Below are 13,808 nucleotides of genomic sequence, written 5' to 3'. Positions count from 1 at the left end.
TTTTTTTTGACTTGCTCCATTCTTTTCATCTTCTGTTTAGTTGCAATTGGAGCGCTCGGAGTGGGGAACCGATTTGCCCAGTGTGGAAATGCATTTGGACAACCACAAGAGCGTGCACAGAGCCATTGAAGAATTTCAAATGAGTCTCAAAGACGCTCGACTGAGTGAAGTGAGTTAGTTTTTTAAAACTTTCTCATCGATGTAAAGCATGAAATGTATTTATTCAGAAAACTGCTGTCCTCCCAGATTCAGATGAACATGCCACTAAAGCTGACCTATTCAGACAAACTGAACAAACTCGAAAAGCAGTACGAACAGCTGTTGGTGAGTATGACCCTAGAGCTCAGCTCGATTATTTTCCCATTTTTAAGTCGTAGTCTAACTGTTTGAAATGTTTCAGAGCTCTTCGAGGGATCGGCAGAACCACCTGGAAAGCCTTCATGACTTTGTGTCGCAGGCGACTCAGGAGCTCATCTGGCTGAACGAGAAAGAGGAAGAGGAGGTCGCCTTCGACTGGAGCGATCGCAACTGCAACATCTCGCAGAAAAGAGACTACCATGCTGTAAGCCATTTCTGTCTTAACCCGTTGGGATCTTTCATGCACCCAGGAAAAATGTGTTTAAACGGTACCTTGAATGATTGCCTCTACCCTCCCACACTGAGGCAGGATGTGAGATTATGTGAGATGATGGAGTAGCTGATCCTTCACCACGCCTTAGCACCAGGGGCTTTTACCTTAATGTCTTTACACAGGACCTGATGAGGGAACTGGATGAAAAAGAGGACACCATTAAGTCTGTGCAGGACAAGGCAGAGCGCCTCATGCTGAAGAACCACCCAGCCAGACTAACCATTGAAGTGAGGCCAATGTGCTAGTTTCTGTATTTGGGCCTGGAATTGTGCAGATAACTACAAGTTGTTTCCAGCATGCAGTTTTCCAGTATATCTAATTTTTTTCTTCCTCACAGGCATATAAAGCTGCAATGCAGACACAGTGGAGTTGGATTTTGCAGCTCTGCTCCTGCGTCGAACAGCATCTTAAGGGAAATGCTGTATATTTTGAGGTGCGTTGGTCCCTAAGACTGTCCTATTAAATGCATTCATTGATTGATTAATTAATTTATTTTTTGCATCTAACCTCTACGCTCCTTTTTATTTCCCCTGTGCAGTTCTTCAGTGATGCCAAAGTGTCCATGGACTACCTTAAGAACCTAAAAGATTCAATTCAGAGAAAATACAGCTGTGATCAATCGAGCAGCCTGCACCGGCTGGAGGATCTGATTCAGGAGTCCATGGTAACACTGATGCAATGACATGAAGTGTATGCATTTGTGTGTAAAGACGAAAAAGTGCAATAGGTTTTACACATTTTGTCTGGTCACATTTCTAATGTTGTGTTCAGGATAGTGCACAAAGTTAGTTTGTTCTTCACTTTTTTTTTCTCATTTATGGGAAATAAATGAGACTAGAGCACCTTTTTCCACATGATTTCAGCATCTCCCAAATAACCTGCTGCTAATTTTTAGCAGTACTTGTGGATTTCTTTCAACAGTGGCTGTATTCTTGCCACTTTTCCATAAAGGCTAGATTTGTGGACAACCTTTTGAAGATCTTTTGAATGTTTCCACAACTCGTAACTTTTTCCACCACTTTTCAGTGATGTGCTACTTTATATTGGTCTCTCAGAAAAAAAAAGTTTTAAGTCTTTTAGTTAGAAAATACAAAAAGGTTTTTTTATTTTTTAAACTTTTTATGTCATGGTACAAACTATATTGTTTGTGTGTATTCTCAGGATGAGAAAGAGCAGCTTCTTCAGTACCGTAGCACTGTCGCCGGGTTAGTGGGCAGGGCCAAAAACATTGTGCAACTCCGGCCGAGAAACCCTGAAATTCCCTTGAGGTCCTCCATTCCTGTCAGAGCGATATGTGATTATCGTCAGATAGAGGTATTGTTGTTTTAAAAACATCACACCACAGTCACTCCCATTTAATTTAGAAGTTTGTGTAACAGATCTCTGCTGTATCTCTCTCTCTCCTAACTCTTTCAGATTACCATTGATAAAGATGACGAGTGTGTTTTGGTGAGCAACTCTCACCGGGCCAAGTGGAAAGTCATCAACCCAGCAGGGAATGAGGCCATGGTTCCCTCTGTTTGCTTCACCGTGCCTCCACCCAACAAAGAGGCTGTTGACTTGGCAGCGAGGTGAGACGCTCGGAAGCTACGATCCATTTTTGTGTTAAAGCAGTTTCCTAAAGCATTCATTGTCTAAATCGCTTCTCTTCTACTGCAGAACTGAACAGTTATACCAAAATGTCCTGACTCTGTGGCACCGCTCCCATGTCAACATGAAGAGCGTTGTGTCCTGGCATTACCTAATGGCTGACATACGGGCCATCCGCAACTGGAACGTAGCCTCGGTATCTATACATGTTTGTTCCCCCACTCGCTGATCATGATTAGTAATAATTAGCTTTAGTTTATGATCACACCCAGAGATTTGTAACGCTTTCATTTTTGAAACAACTTCAGATAAAGACGATGTTGCCTGGCGAGCATCAGCAGGTCCTGGGCAACCTCCAGTCCCACTTCGATGAGTTCCTGGAGGACAGCAAGGAGTCTGAGGTGTTTACAGTGGCAGACTGTGCACAGCTGGAGAGAGACGTGGCAGCCTGTAAGGAGTACTACCAGGAACTGCTCAGATCCGCAGAGAGAGGCAAGCCTTCAATTCTCCCCCTAATAACAGCCCAGCCTCCGGAGGCACTTTGGTCCTTAAGGCTCTTAAGCTATAAATTAAGACTGTGATTTGCACAATTACATAATTTATACTTTTTAACATAGAAATGTGTCTGTTAGTTTACTTTTAAACCAATAAAAGCCAGGGTTGCAATTCATGAGCCATAACTCCACGTACACTATGACAATGCCGCCACCTAGTGATGTATATCCCACATAATTTCTTCCTTTTTTTTTTTTACATGGTTTCTGTCAAACACTACTGATTACAAAAAAAGTCCTATCTTAATTACTGATATATTTATTGTTAATATTTATTTTTATCAACAGAAGAACACGAGGAGTCGGTGTACAATCACTACATCTCAGAAATCCGCAACATCCGTATGCACCTAGAATCCCACGAGGAACACCTAATCAGGCAAATCCGATCACCGCTGGAGAGAGATGACCTGGAGCAGAGTCTGCAGCGCATCACTGAACACGAGGTAATCAAATGAGTATTTTTTTTATTTATTTTTATCCTTCTTACATAAAGAGGCACATACTATTAATAACATTCTACATCCTGCTCTGTAGAGTAAGATGTCTGAGCTGGAGAGGCTGAAGGGCGATCTGGATGTCATGAGGGAGAAGTGCGAGCAGTTCTTCAGACAGGCTGCAGGCTCTCCGTCTGTGTCCACGCTTTCCTCTGAACTTTCTGTCCTCGTTCAGAGCATGAGCCAAGTGTACTCCATGTCCTCTATTTATATGGACAAGTAAGAATGGTGTTTTATTGCTTTGCATGTCAGGGAGATGTAAAAAATTTTTTATTTTATTTTTTTGCGGAAAATGGTTGAGCTGAAGTGGAGCCTCTGTTTTTGCAGACTGAAAACAGTGAGTTTGGTGGTGAAGCACAGTCAGAGCGCAGAGTCTCTCGTTAAAGCCTACGAGTCCAAACTATATGAAGAGGATGCCGTCAACTCGGATGTCAAATCCATTGAAAGTGTGATTTCTACGCTTAAGGTAGCGCTGCATTTAAAAAAATAAATAAATAAAACCATGCTGCTTGCACTGTGACAGCTTGTTTTAAGTAGTCATAGTCGTCCATCTTTCTGTTTGTAGCAATGGCGGACGGAGATCGACGAGAGGCAGGAAGTATTCCACGACATGGAGGATGAGCTTCAGAAAGCTCGCGTCATCAGCGATCGCATGTTTAAAGCCCATAACGAGCGAGACTTTGACCTGGACTGGCACAAGGAGAGGGCGGACCAGCTGAGTGAAAGATGGCAGAACATTCACTCCCAGATTGATAGCAGGTTTGCAGGACGTGTGTTTTGTTGCATGTCTTGCAGTGATGAGAAGTTTGCCACAACTTTCTAAATCAAATTTAGGAAGTTTAGAAAGGATTTTAGAGCTTTGACCAGTCAAAATTGATTTTACATGACTTGGGTATTTCTTAAAATACTTCTATGAAAGATTTAAGAACAGTGTTCCAGCATTTGCTCTAGGGTCGAGCCTTTAATTGTCCATTTTTTGATAATGGGTCACGGCTCTGTGTGAGAAATCCTTGCATTTAAAAGAAAAAAAGGACATTACATAGTTCTCATATTTAGCTATTTTTAGTGTCTTGACTCTCAAATTTTCAACATACAGTACACAAGTTTAGCACATTATATGTTACGCAGGTTAAACCGTCAAAATATTAAAACAGATAAAATTTGTAATGCATTTAATTGTCATTTAAAACATTTTAAAAAGTCACAGTTTTGAGTTTTTGACCTGCCAGCCATCATCCAATTCTATTTCAGCTGAATATAGTCCCATTCTGACCCCAAACCAGTTTCTCTATTTCTCCCCATTTTTATTTCTTAAATTAATTTTATCACAGGATTTGTGTGCAGAGTTCTTGTATTAGTCATGAAGATGTCCTATATCAATTTCAGGCTGCGGGACCTTGGTGGAATCAGCAAGTCTCTGAAACACTACAGAGACTCCTACAGCAGTGTGGATCAGTGGATCTCAGAACTGGAAACGGCACAGCTGAAAGCCCAAGAAAACAAACCTGATGACAGCAAGGCTCTTGCTGAGATATTAAACAAACAGAAGGTACGAGAGAACTGAAGTCCCCTTCTTATAATAAGACCTATCTATTTTAATAGTGTTCGGTCCTAAAATATGTGTTATTTTTAGGTTCTTGTTGCTGAAATGGAACAAAAGCAAAACAGAATTGATGAGTGTCAGAAATATTCGGAGCAGTACTCGTCTGCTGTTAAGGTAATTTGAGGCTTTATTTGATTTTGCTAAGGCAACACTTAAAAAAAAAAAAAAAAAAGATCTTCTTGACATTTACTAGAAATATTTCAACTAACTTTTAACATTTCGCTTAAAATTCCAGGATTATGAGCTGCAGCTAATGACATTCAGAGCGATGGTTGACTCCCAACACAAGTCCCCTCTTAAAAAGCGGAAGATGCAGAGCTCCTCTGATGCCATTCAGCAGGAGGCAAGACTGGATTTGGATTTTATTTACAGTGCAAAATATTTTTTTGCTTTTGTATTTTCTGCACATCTACACATTTGTCTTTGTTGGGTTAATTTCATGCAGTTCATGGACCTCCGAACACGCTACACTGCTCTTGTGACTCTTATGACCCAGTATGTGAAGTTTGCCAGTGAAACGCTGAAAAGAGCCGAAGACGAGGAGGTGAGCTGGTTTCAATTTAAGGATAACATGTATTTATAATGTTTTAAAAAAATGCATCCCATTCTGTAGTTACTCTGGTTCTTGCAGCTTCTGGGGCCTCTTTTGTTCTCCTGATGCTGATGCCATTTTTTTCTTCTCTTCTGATATGAGATGCATGATATTTAGGTTCACGGATCTTCTATATGCTTTACTTCTCATCCAACTTGACTTCTTGACTCACAGGGTCATCATGCTGGCAAAGAGAATTTGCTTCATTGAGCAAAAGAAGCAAAGAAAGTGCATACGTGTGTAAAATAGCTGCATGTGTGCTGGTGATGGTGAAGTGGGTAGAAACATCTCGAGCATTCTTGGACAGAAACATTTTCAAAAATCTCTCGGAATTTGTAAAGCAGTTTCTAATAGCATTTGATTTCAAGAGATTTTAAATTAAAGACTCATATTTATAATTTTTATCTATCTTTTTTATCTTTTTTATTAATGTGACATTCTATACCATTGACTGAAATATTCAAGTCAAAGGCTGCTACTTTTCTAAATTGTCCAGTGTGAGATTATGCTGCTGCAATAAAATATGGGTGGCGAAACATGTGCATGATGTATTTACTAGTTTAACAAAACTAATCAGTAATCTGTTAAGTTTTTTAAATACAATGTACTATTCACAACATGATCTAAATGAGCATTTTCTTATAAATAAATATTTTTTTAAATTTCAAACTCTTAGAGAGATTATTTTTGAGGTAACCATGTCTATTTAAATGTCAATCTGTGGATGACTCATTTTTTTTGCATTGTAGAACAGGAGGGCTTTCGAAAGAACAGAGGATGCAAAAAGGACAGAGAGCATGGAGGTCCAAAAAGCCAGAGGGGAAGTAGAGATTAGACAACTTAAGGAACGGATCCAAGAACAGGAAGTTTTGCTTGCAGAAAGGGAAGCACAGGTGGAGAAGCTGGAAGTAGAACTAGAAACACAAAAGAAGATCGTTGAGGACTTAAACTTTCTGAAAGCAAAGCTTGAGCATGATGTCAGTCAGTACCACACTAAGTTAGACATAGTGATTAAAGACAAAGCTGCACTTGAGCAGGAATTAAAGCATACCAAAACTTTAATGGAGCAGTCGGAGGCCACCTCTGCTCTGACTCAGAAGAAACTCGAGGAAGTCTTAAAGAAAGAAAATGATGCACAGATTTCTGGCCTACAAAGAACAACAAATGCGCAGGAAGTAGTTTTAATAGCAAGGGAGTTGCAGAGTGAAGTTCCAGCTGAAAGCAATGATCAGACTGCAGAGTCTTTGGGACTTGAGAGCCAATCAGAACTGGGCGCCCAACTCGAGGGATCTGCAGACAGAATGCACGATGTCTTGCAGCAGAGACTGGATGAACTATCTCAGGTCCAGAAAAAAGCAGAGATGGCCGAGGAGAAAGCACAAAGCTATAAAAAGCTTCTGGATGACAGCAACAACAGACTGAAAAAACTGCAGATGGAGATGGAAGGTGAACGGGCCCAGACCAGGCAGAAGTCGGATGATTTCCATCAGGAAATGCTGAACATGAAAAAATCCATCTCTGAATTTCAGGAAGAAATCAGATCTCTCCAGAGAGCAAAGTCCTCATTGGAGCAAAGCACCTTTTTCCAAACCACTGAAGTAGAAGGCCTTAAAGAGCAGCTGAAGATCACCCAATTGGAGCTGCAGAAGAGAAGCTCCGTAGAGCAGGAGAACTCCTACAAGATAAACAACCTAGAGGAAGAGGTGGCTTCCAAACAGTCAGCCATAGATCAGCTGAAAACAAAATGCAACGAGTTGATGAGAATGAACGTCTCGTCTGATAGCGACATTCGAAGTCTTCAGATCCAAATAGAGTCGCTGGAAAAAGAAAGATCATTCTCTGAACAAAAGGTAAAATCTTTAAAGAATGAGGTGGAGAGCTGGAAACAACAGCTTCAAATCTCGAAGGATGAGAGCAACATAGTGAAGAGATCTGAACATGCCCTGCAGATCAAACACAAGAACCTCGAGGCAGAACTTCAGAGGGGTGAAAACGTTGCGTCTCAGCTGCAGAGGAAGATCGATGAGCTCAAGCAGATGAACTTAGAGGCGGAGCAGAATGCCAAGAACGTGAAAGCCAAACTCGATCAAGTGATGATGGAGATTGAGAGCAAGGACCAGCAAATTAAAATCTTCAAGTCACAGACAGAGGGTGCTAAATCACAGGTTAGAATTATTGACGAGGAGCTAAGTAAGAAAACGCAGACCATTCATGAGCTTCAAATTAAATTGCAAGAACACAGTGAGGAGACAAAGACCATCGCTGATCTGCAGCAGAAGTTAAAGTCCCAAAATGGAAAAATCATAAATTATGAGAAAGAAGTAGCGAATCTGAAGTTAGAGCTGCAATCTGTATTTGCAGAGAAAAACGTAGTAAATCAGAAAGTTCACATGCAGAAAGCTGAAATCAATAATTTGAACGAGATGCTGAAGAAAAAAAATGTGGAGCTGCAAAAAGAATCTGATGAGAGCCAGAAACATCTGCGTAAACTTAAAGCTCTAGAAGAAGAACTTTTACAACACAAGCACAGCTTTAAAGGAATAACTAACAACTCTGAAAAAGTCATAGAAAAGCTAAAGCAGGAAATGTATACACTTCAGAATGACAAGGCGGCAGTGGAGAGGAAAGTAGAGAGTCTGAATGTTAAACTTTCGGAGGTTAGCTCCGCAATGCAAAGAGCAAAAGATGAACTAGCTCAAGAGATAAAGGAAAGAAAATCGAAAGAATCTAAAATTATTCTGTTGGAGACTGAAATTCAGAAACACAATCTAACTATCAAAGAAGTCATGTCCAGTTCTGACAAATCCCAATCAAATCTGCAACGTGAAAATACAATCCTGAAGAGGGAGAAATCAGAGGCCCTGGAAAAAAACCTCTCTCTGGGCACAGAGCTCAGAATGCTAAAAGACAAGCTGCAACACACCCAAACAGATGCAGAGATAAAGCAAAGAGAAAACTTTACTCTTCAGCTGAGGTCCCAGCAGATGGAGGAACAGCTGGAGAAATGTAAGAAGATGCTGGAGGAGCTAAAGGGTAAACTTGAGCTCCAGAAAGAAGGCTATGAGAGGCAGCTGTCACTTATGCAGGCAGAAATTGAGGAGAAAATGATTTTGTTGCAGTCTGAGATTGCAAAGGAAGGCCAACAGTCACAAAGCGGCGAATTAGCAGAGAAACTCAACAAATATTTTAAGCAAGATGTAAAACTGATTAAAACTTTGCAACACACCACAGTAGAATCAAGGCAACATATGGACAAGGAGCTTCAGTTCAAAACGGAGAAACTGCAGCGAGAACGAACAAAGCTTGAGCAAGACTTGTTGAAAGCAAAGTCTGAGATTACCCAACTCGAGGACGATAAACTGAAACTCGCCTCTAAAATAAGTTCTCTGCAAAGCCTCTGCAATCAGCAGTCAATTGAGAGAACAAAGTTTGAACAAAAGCTGTCGGATAGCGAGCGCAATCTGTCACTGAAAGAACATGAAGCAAGAGCCCTACGAGAACAAACAGAGCTGTACGTGAGAGAGGTGAAAAACCTGCAGAAAACTCTGTCGACTCTGAGAGGAGCGGTGACGGAGACCGTCCATCCAAAAGTGGCAAATGGCAAAGCTGATCTGTTGAAGGAAAATGTTCCCATGGAGAAGAAAATGACGACAGTTATTGAGGGAGCAAAGAGCAGAATGGAGGATGAAACTCTCAATATCAAAAAGGTATGAAGGAAGCTGTCACTGAAATTTAAAGATATTTTACTAATTTAAATGAAATTTAATACTGTGCATATTTTAGTTTTAAAAGTGAACTTTTGTCTTTCATAACTTAAGCATTCCTCTAATGTCACATCTACAGATGGAGAAGATGGAGAGAGGAAACGTTCTCGAAGGAATTAAGCAAGTCAAGGAAGTTGCCTCTCTTTACGAACCCCCCAGTATTCAAGCAAAAAATCTGCAGCACATTGCTCACAAGAGTAACATTTCATCTGATCTTCCCAGCTCAGTCAAAGTGCCGGGTTACATGGCTCTGTGTGGACTTAAAGACCCAGGGCAGAATGAATCTAACATCAGTAAGACAGGCACTTACCAAGTCAGAGAAACTCATGAAGCCATAATCACATCTGAAAAAAGTACAGGAAAATCTTATGGAACACAGGGCATATCAACTTCCCAGAAGCACCAGGAGTTTATTGGGAGTCCTGACATTCACTACTGGATCAAGCATAAGCTTCTGGATGAGGGGGTTTTACAAAAGTTGGAGATGGGCCTCCTCACCATTGAAGAAGTGCGAGCATCACTTGTCCATCGCACTGATAAACCTGCCACGGTAGCTGGACTTTATGTTGAGTCGAGTAAGAAAAAGACGCCCTTCCTAGAAGCAGCTGAAAAGGGCTTTCTTGCAAAGACATACGCTCTTGAGTTCCTCGAGGCTCAGGCTGCAACAGGCAGTCTCGTGGATCTAGCTACAGGAGAAACGGTGTCTGTTGCAGAGGCGCTAGAGAAAGGCATCGTAGATCTAAGCATGAAAGAGAAGCTGATGGAAGCAGAGAAAGCTGTTAGTGGCTACATCTGTAAGGGCAGAAAACTTTCTGTCTTTCAGGCCATGGAAGAGAGAATTATAGATAGATTTAAAGGCAAGAAGATACTTGAGGTCCAGGTTTCCTCAGGAGGGTTATTTAACCCAGAAACCGGAATGAGAGTCCCAACTTTTATTGCATTGAATGACGGTCTCTTAAACAAAGAGACTCTGCAGAGTCTGCACGATCCGGTGAGCAACCCAAAAGGTTTCCACAGCCCTGACACCGGACAGAGGGCATACTACGATGAAATACTCAAGACCTGCTTATATGACATCAACGGCAGTGTGTTTCTTGTCCCGTTTGGAGAGAGACACTTGACAAACACATCTCCCATGAGTCCTCATAGAATGTCAGTCGTCAACAGCAGCTGTGGATCAGAAATGTCTGTGTACGAAGCCTTTAAAGGGAAACACATCAACAAAAACACCTATCTGTTCCTGTCTCAGCAGGAAAGCAACTGGCAGGAAAACTCTCTGGTTGACCCAAGCGGAAACTCACGTCACTTCATCACAGATGCCAGAAGTGGTCGACAGCTTTGTCTAGAATCTGCTTTAAGTCAAAGATTTCTTGAAATGTCTGAGTTTGAAAGCTATCGCAGTGGTCTTTTAAGCATCCATGAGATTGCAGACATCATATTTTCAAGAAGGGTTGTTGTGGAAGATGTCAATAGCCCCATTGCCGGTCTCTGGGACATCACTAGGAAGAAGAGGCTCTCAGTTCTTCAGGGTCTTCAGCAGGGTGTTACTGACAGAGTGACGGCATTACGACTGTTGGAGTCCCAGGCCTGCACGGGGGGAATTTGTGACCCTTCGACTGGGGAGAAACACACACTCTCCGATGCTCTGAAAAGAGGTCTTTTAGACGAGGCTCTAAAGCAGCAGCTCCAACAGTTCGAAGAGGCATTCAACGGTATCACCCACCCTCAGACTGGGAAGGTATTATCTATTTTCCAGGCTGTTCAAGAAAACTTCCTCCCAAAGGATGTGGGTTTCCGCTGCGCTGAATTTCAGCTCTTGACCGGTGGACTGATAAATCCTGACACAAAGGACAGAGTCTCTCTTGAAGAAGTGATTCAAAGCAACCTTGTCGGCAAGACTACAGCCACTCTGCTCAAAAATGAGCAGTTCCAAGCTCAAAGTCTCACGTGTCCCAAGACAAAGAGACGAGTCACATTCAAAGAGGCACTGGAAAGAAGTGTGTTTGACTGCCACACTGGTTTGAGGTTATTGGAGGCTACAAAAGTTCATGCATTTGGGGCCAAAACAGCATTTCATTATCTTTGTGCGTTTAAGTAAACGTCTGTAAAGGATATATGAAAATGTGGCTTTACTATGTTTTCCTTTTGTTGTTTTTTTTCACACCCATATTTTACTGCTATGTTCGATGTAGCCGATTCTTCTGCTTCGTGGCCAAGTTGTAAACAACTTACTTTTCTTATTAACAACGTTTGGTTATTTGAAAAATTAAGAGTCCTGCTGACCTCCTGCCTGTTTTAATTGTAGAGGTCAGTTGATGAGGAGAAGCGAGAGCATGGTGATAAAGTTAGCAAACTGTTGCACTGGATGTCCGATGTGAAGCGGACCGTGAACAATGACGGGAATGGTCCGAAAGATAGTAATGCCAACACAGACGCCTCAAATAAACACCAGGTAACTCGTGTATATGTTAAGGTGTATCCTTGTTGTCACTGTGTGATTTACAATAAAAACCACAGACATAAGTTATTAGTTGTTGCAGTAACCTCTTTTGGGTTAACACTTGTTTGATAATATTAATTGGATTACATGCTGGATTAATCCAATCAACTTCCACACAATAAAATCAGTTCCAGAAGTTGCACAAGCACTCATATATATATATATACGAGAATGTTTTCACTCCCAATCATTATTACAGTCTTATAAACACATTTCAAATAAAAATAGCTCAATGTAAGGAATGAAGGAATGAAAACTTTAAAGAGTGAATAGCACAAATTATGTTTTTACATCTTATTTATTTCATAATAATTGTGAGGGCATGTTAATAGTGGAGGCAATGGTGATTTACCTAAAAGCAATTATTTGTTAATAATGTTGAGTTATTAAAAAAAAAGAAAAGAAAAATAATGACAAGGATTTGAAAACTTCCTTTGGACCTGTTTTAATGAATAAAATTAGGAAAATCAATGTGCACTATTAATTCATAGCATCCATTATTTTAATTTACCAACATAATGCATCGGATGACTGACCTGTTTTATTTTGCAAGGATACAAACATCATGGTTGGCCCTTTGTAATTACTGTGCAATGCAAGGTTATTAGCTAAATTACAAGATTATTTTTGATTCTCCTTTTAATCAGTGTTTATGTCTTTTTTTTGTGTGACTGAGATTTAAAACATGTTTGTACATTGCCTTAAGACATATCGTAAATTACAACTCAAAAGGAACCTAGCAATGATTAGGTTCTAATGATTTCCAATTTTCTTTGAGGCCCTGCCTGCCAATTTAGATATTGCACAATTTTTCTTTTTAAATTGGGAAAACCAACATTCAGCACTGGAAAAATCACTACAACACATAGAGTAAAGTGTTAAAGTTTCTGATAGAAATGTTGGTTTTGAATCCAAAGAAAAGTGAAAAAAGTACATAGTTTACACCATTGTTAGAATAAAACATCAGTTATCTTTAGATGATTTTTATTGGATTCAAACACCAGGCACATGCTGATTATTACATTTATAGGCTATTTCTTTCATTTAAATCACATTTAAATTATTGATCTACTGATTAGTAATCAGTATTGATCAAATGAAAATTTCTGTTTGATTGCTGCATCTTAATAAAACTTACACAATAAGATTTAAGCCATTTAAACCCCAAATTTGACATATAATTGTGCTATATTGCAGTTTATCATATTCTCTGGTTAATTACACAATTGCAGACTGCTTTTTATAATATGTAAACATTTACATATTTGATGTTTTTAGGTTTCAGTTGAAGAAATGGCTTCCAAAAAGGAGCAAATTGCAGAAGCACTGAGGGCCACACAAACAATGCTGAACAAACATGGTGACAAGTAAGTGTTAATGCTCTGATATTGCATCTATAATACTTTATTCACTGTGGAAACTCAGCTGTTCACTCCATGTTCTTCTCTTCACAGGATGACGGAGGAGGACAGGAGGAAGACCCAGGAGCAGCTGAATGCTCTCACTCAGGCCTACAGTGAAATCTCTCAGCAGTGTTCAGATCAAACGACCTCTGCAGAAGAGGTTGGGTTCTAGGCATTATGTCTGACTGCATCTGTTGCAAATGTGTGCTACTGTGCCCTCCTGATGTTTAGATGCATGGATGAACATGATCTGCTTTTCCTTATTATAGTTGGAGCAGTTTTCTCTTGCACTTCTGGTATGATATGTGTTTAGCTGGAGTCCAGAGTATCTGAGTATGCTGTAAACATGCTTCACTGCGCCAGCTTTGGTCTGAAAAATCCTCCACCATTCGTGTATTTCAGCTCTCGCAGGGTTCAGTGTCAAAACAGACTTGACTTTTTTAACCTTACAGTGTGCGAACTAACTAACTCCACTCCTTTTTGCAAGATGTCGGACACCGCAAACGCATGTTAGCTTTCAGTGTGTTGTGCGTCACTCTCCAGTTGTAACCCTGTTGCAGTCTTGCTCTTCTGCACACAATATTTTAACCATGTTTGTGTGATGGTGAGTATAGATTTTGTCTTTCTGGTAAATATTTTAATCCATATTTACAAAGAACACATACAGTTCCTTA

The 13,808-nt window shown here is 40.4% G+C and overlaps 1 protein-coding gene across 20 annotated transcripts in view; it reads left to right on the top strand.

Annotated features, from left to right (window-relative positions):
* The window catches only part of dst (dystonin), a 114,053-nt gene that overhangs the window by 46,694 nt on the left and 53,551 nt on the right, over positions 1-13,808 (top strand). For all 20 annotated transcript variants that reach the window (XM_016668399.1, XM_016668397.1, XM_016668400.1 and 17 more), the window contains 21 exons: positions 41-169; positions 247-324; positions 401-562; positions 754-858; positions 969-1,064; positions 1,170-1,295; positions 1,793-1,945; positions 2,048-2,202; positions 2,291-2,417; positions 2,530-2,713; positions 3,064-3,221; positions 3,313-3,491; positions 3,600-3,738; positions 3,838-4,031; positions 4,659-4,821; positions 4,906-4,989; positions 5,111-5,218; positions 5,321-5,419; positions 11,537-11,683; positions 13,010-13,098; positions 13,186-13,294. In XM_016668399.1, the coding sequence (XP_016523885.1) occupies positions 41-169; positions 247-324; positions 401-562; positions 754-858; positions 969-1,064; positions 1,170-1,295; positions 1,793-1,945; positions 2,048-2,202; positions 2,291-2,417; positions 2,530-2,713; positions 3,064-3,221; positions 3,313-3,491; positions 3,600-3,738; positions 3,838-4,031; positions 4,659-4,821; positions 4,906-4,989; positions 5,111-5,218; positions 5,321-5,419; positions 11,537-11,683; positions 13,010-13,098; positions 13,186-13,294 (2,784 nt within the window). The remainder of the gene's footprint in view (positions 1-40; positions 170-246; positions 325-400; positions 563-753; positions 859-968; positions 1,065-1,169; positions 1,296-1,792; positions 1,946-2,047; positions 2,203-2,290; positions 2,418-2,529; positions 2,714-3,063; positions 3,222-3,312; positions 3,492-3,599; positions 3,739-3,837; positions 4,032-4,658; positions 4,822-4,905; positions 4,990-5,110; positions 5,219-5,320; positions 5,420-11,536; positions 11,684-13,009; positions 13,099-13,185; positions 13,295-13,808) is intronic.

Source organism: Poecilia formosa, unplaced genomic scaffold (assembly GCF_000485575.1).
Source record: "Poecilia formosa unplaced genomic scaffold, Poecilia_formosa-5.1.2 Scaffold15, whole genome shotgun sequence".
Taxonomy (NCBI): Eukaryota; Metazoa; Chordata; class Actinopteri; order Cyprinodontiformes; family Poeciliidae; genus Poecilia; species Poecilia formosa.
The sequence above is the reverse complement of the archived record's forward strand: the minus strand, read 5'-3'. Positions and strand labels throughout refer to the sequence as shown.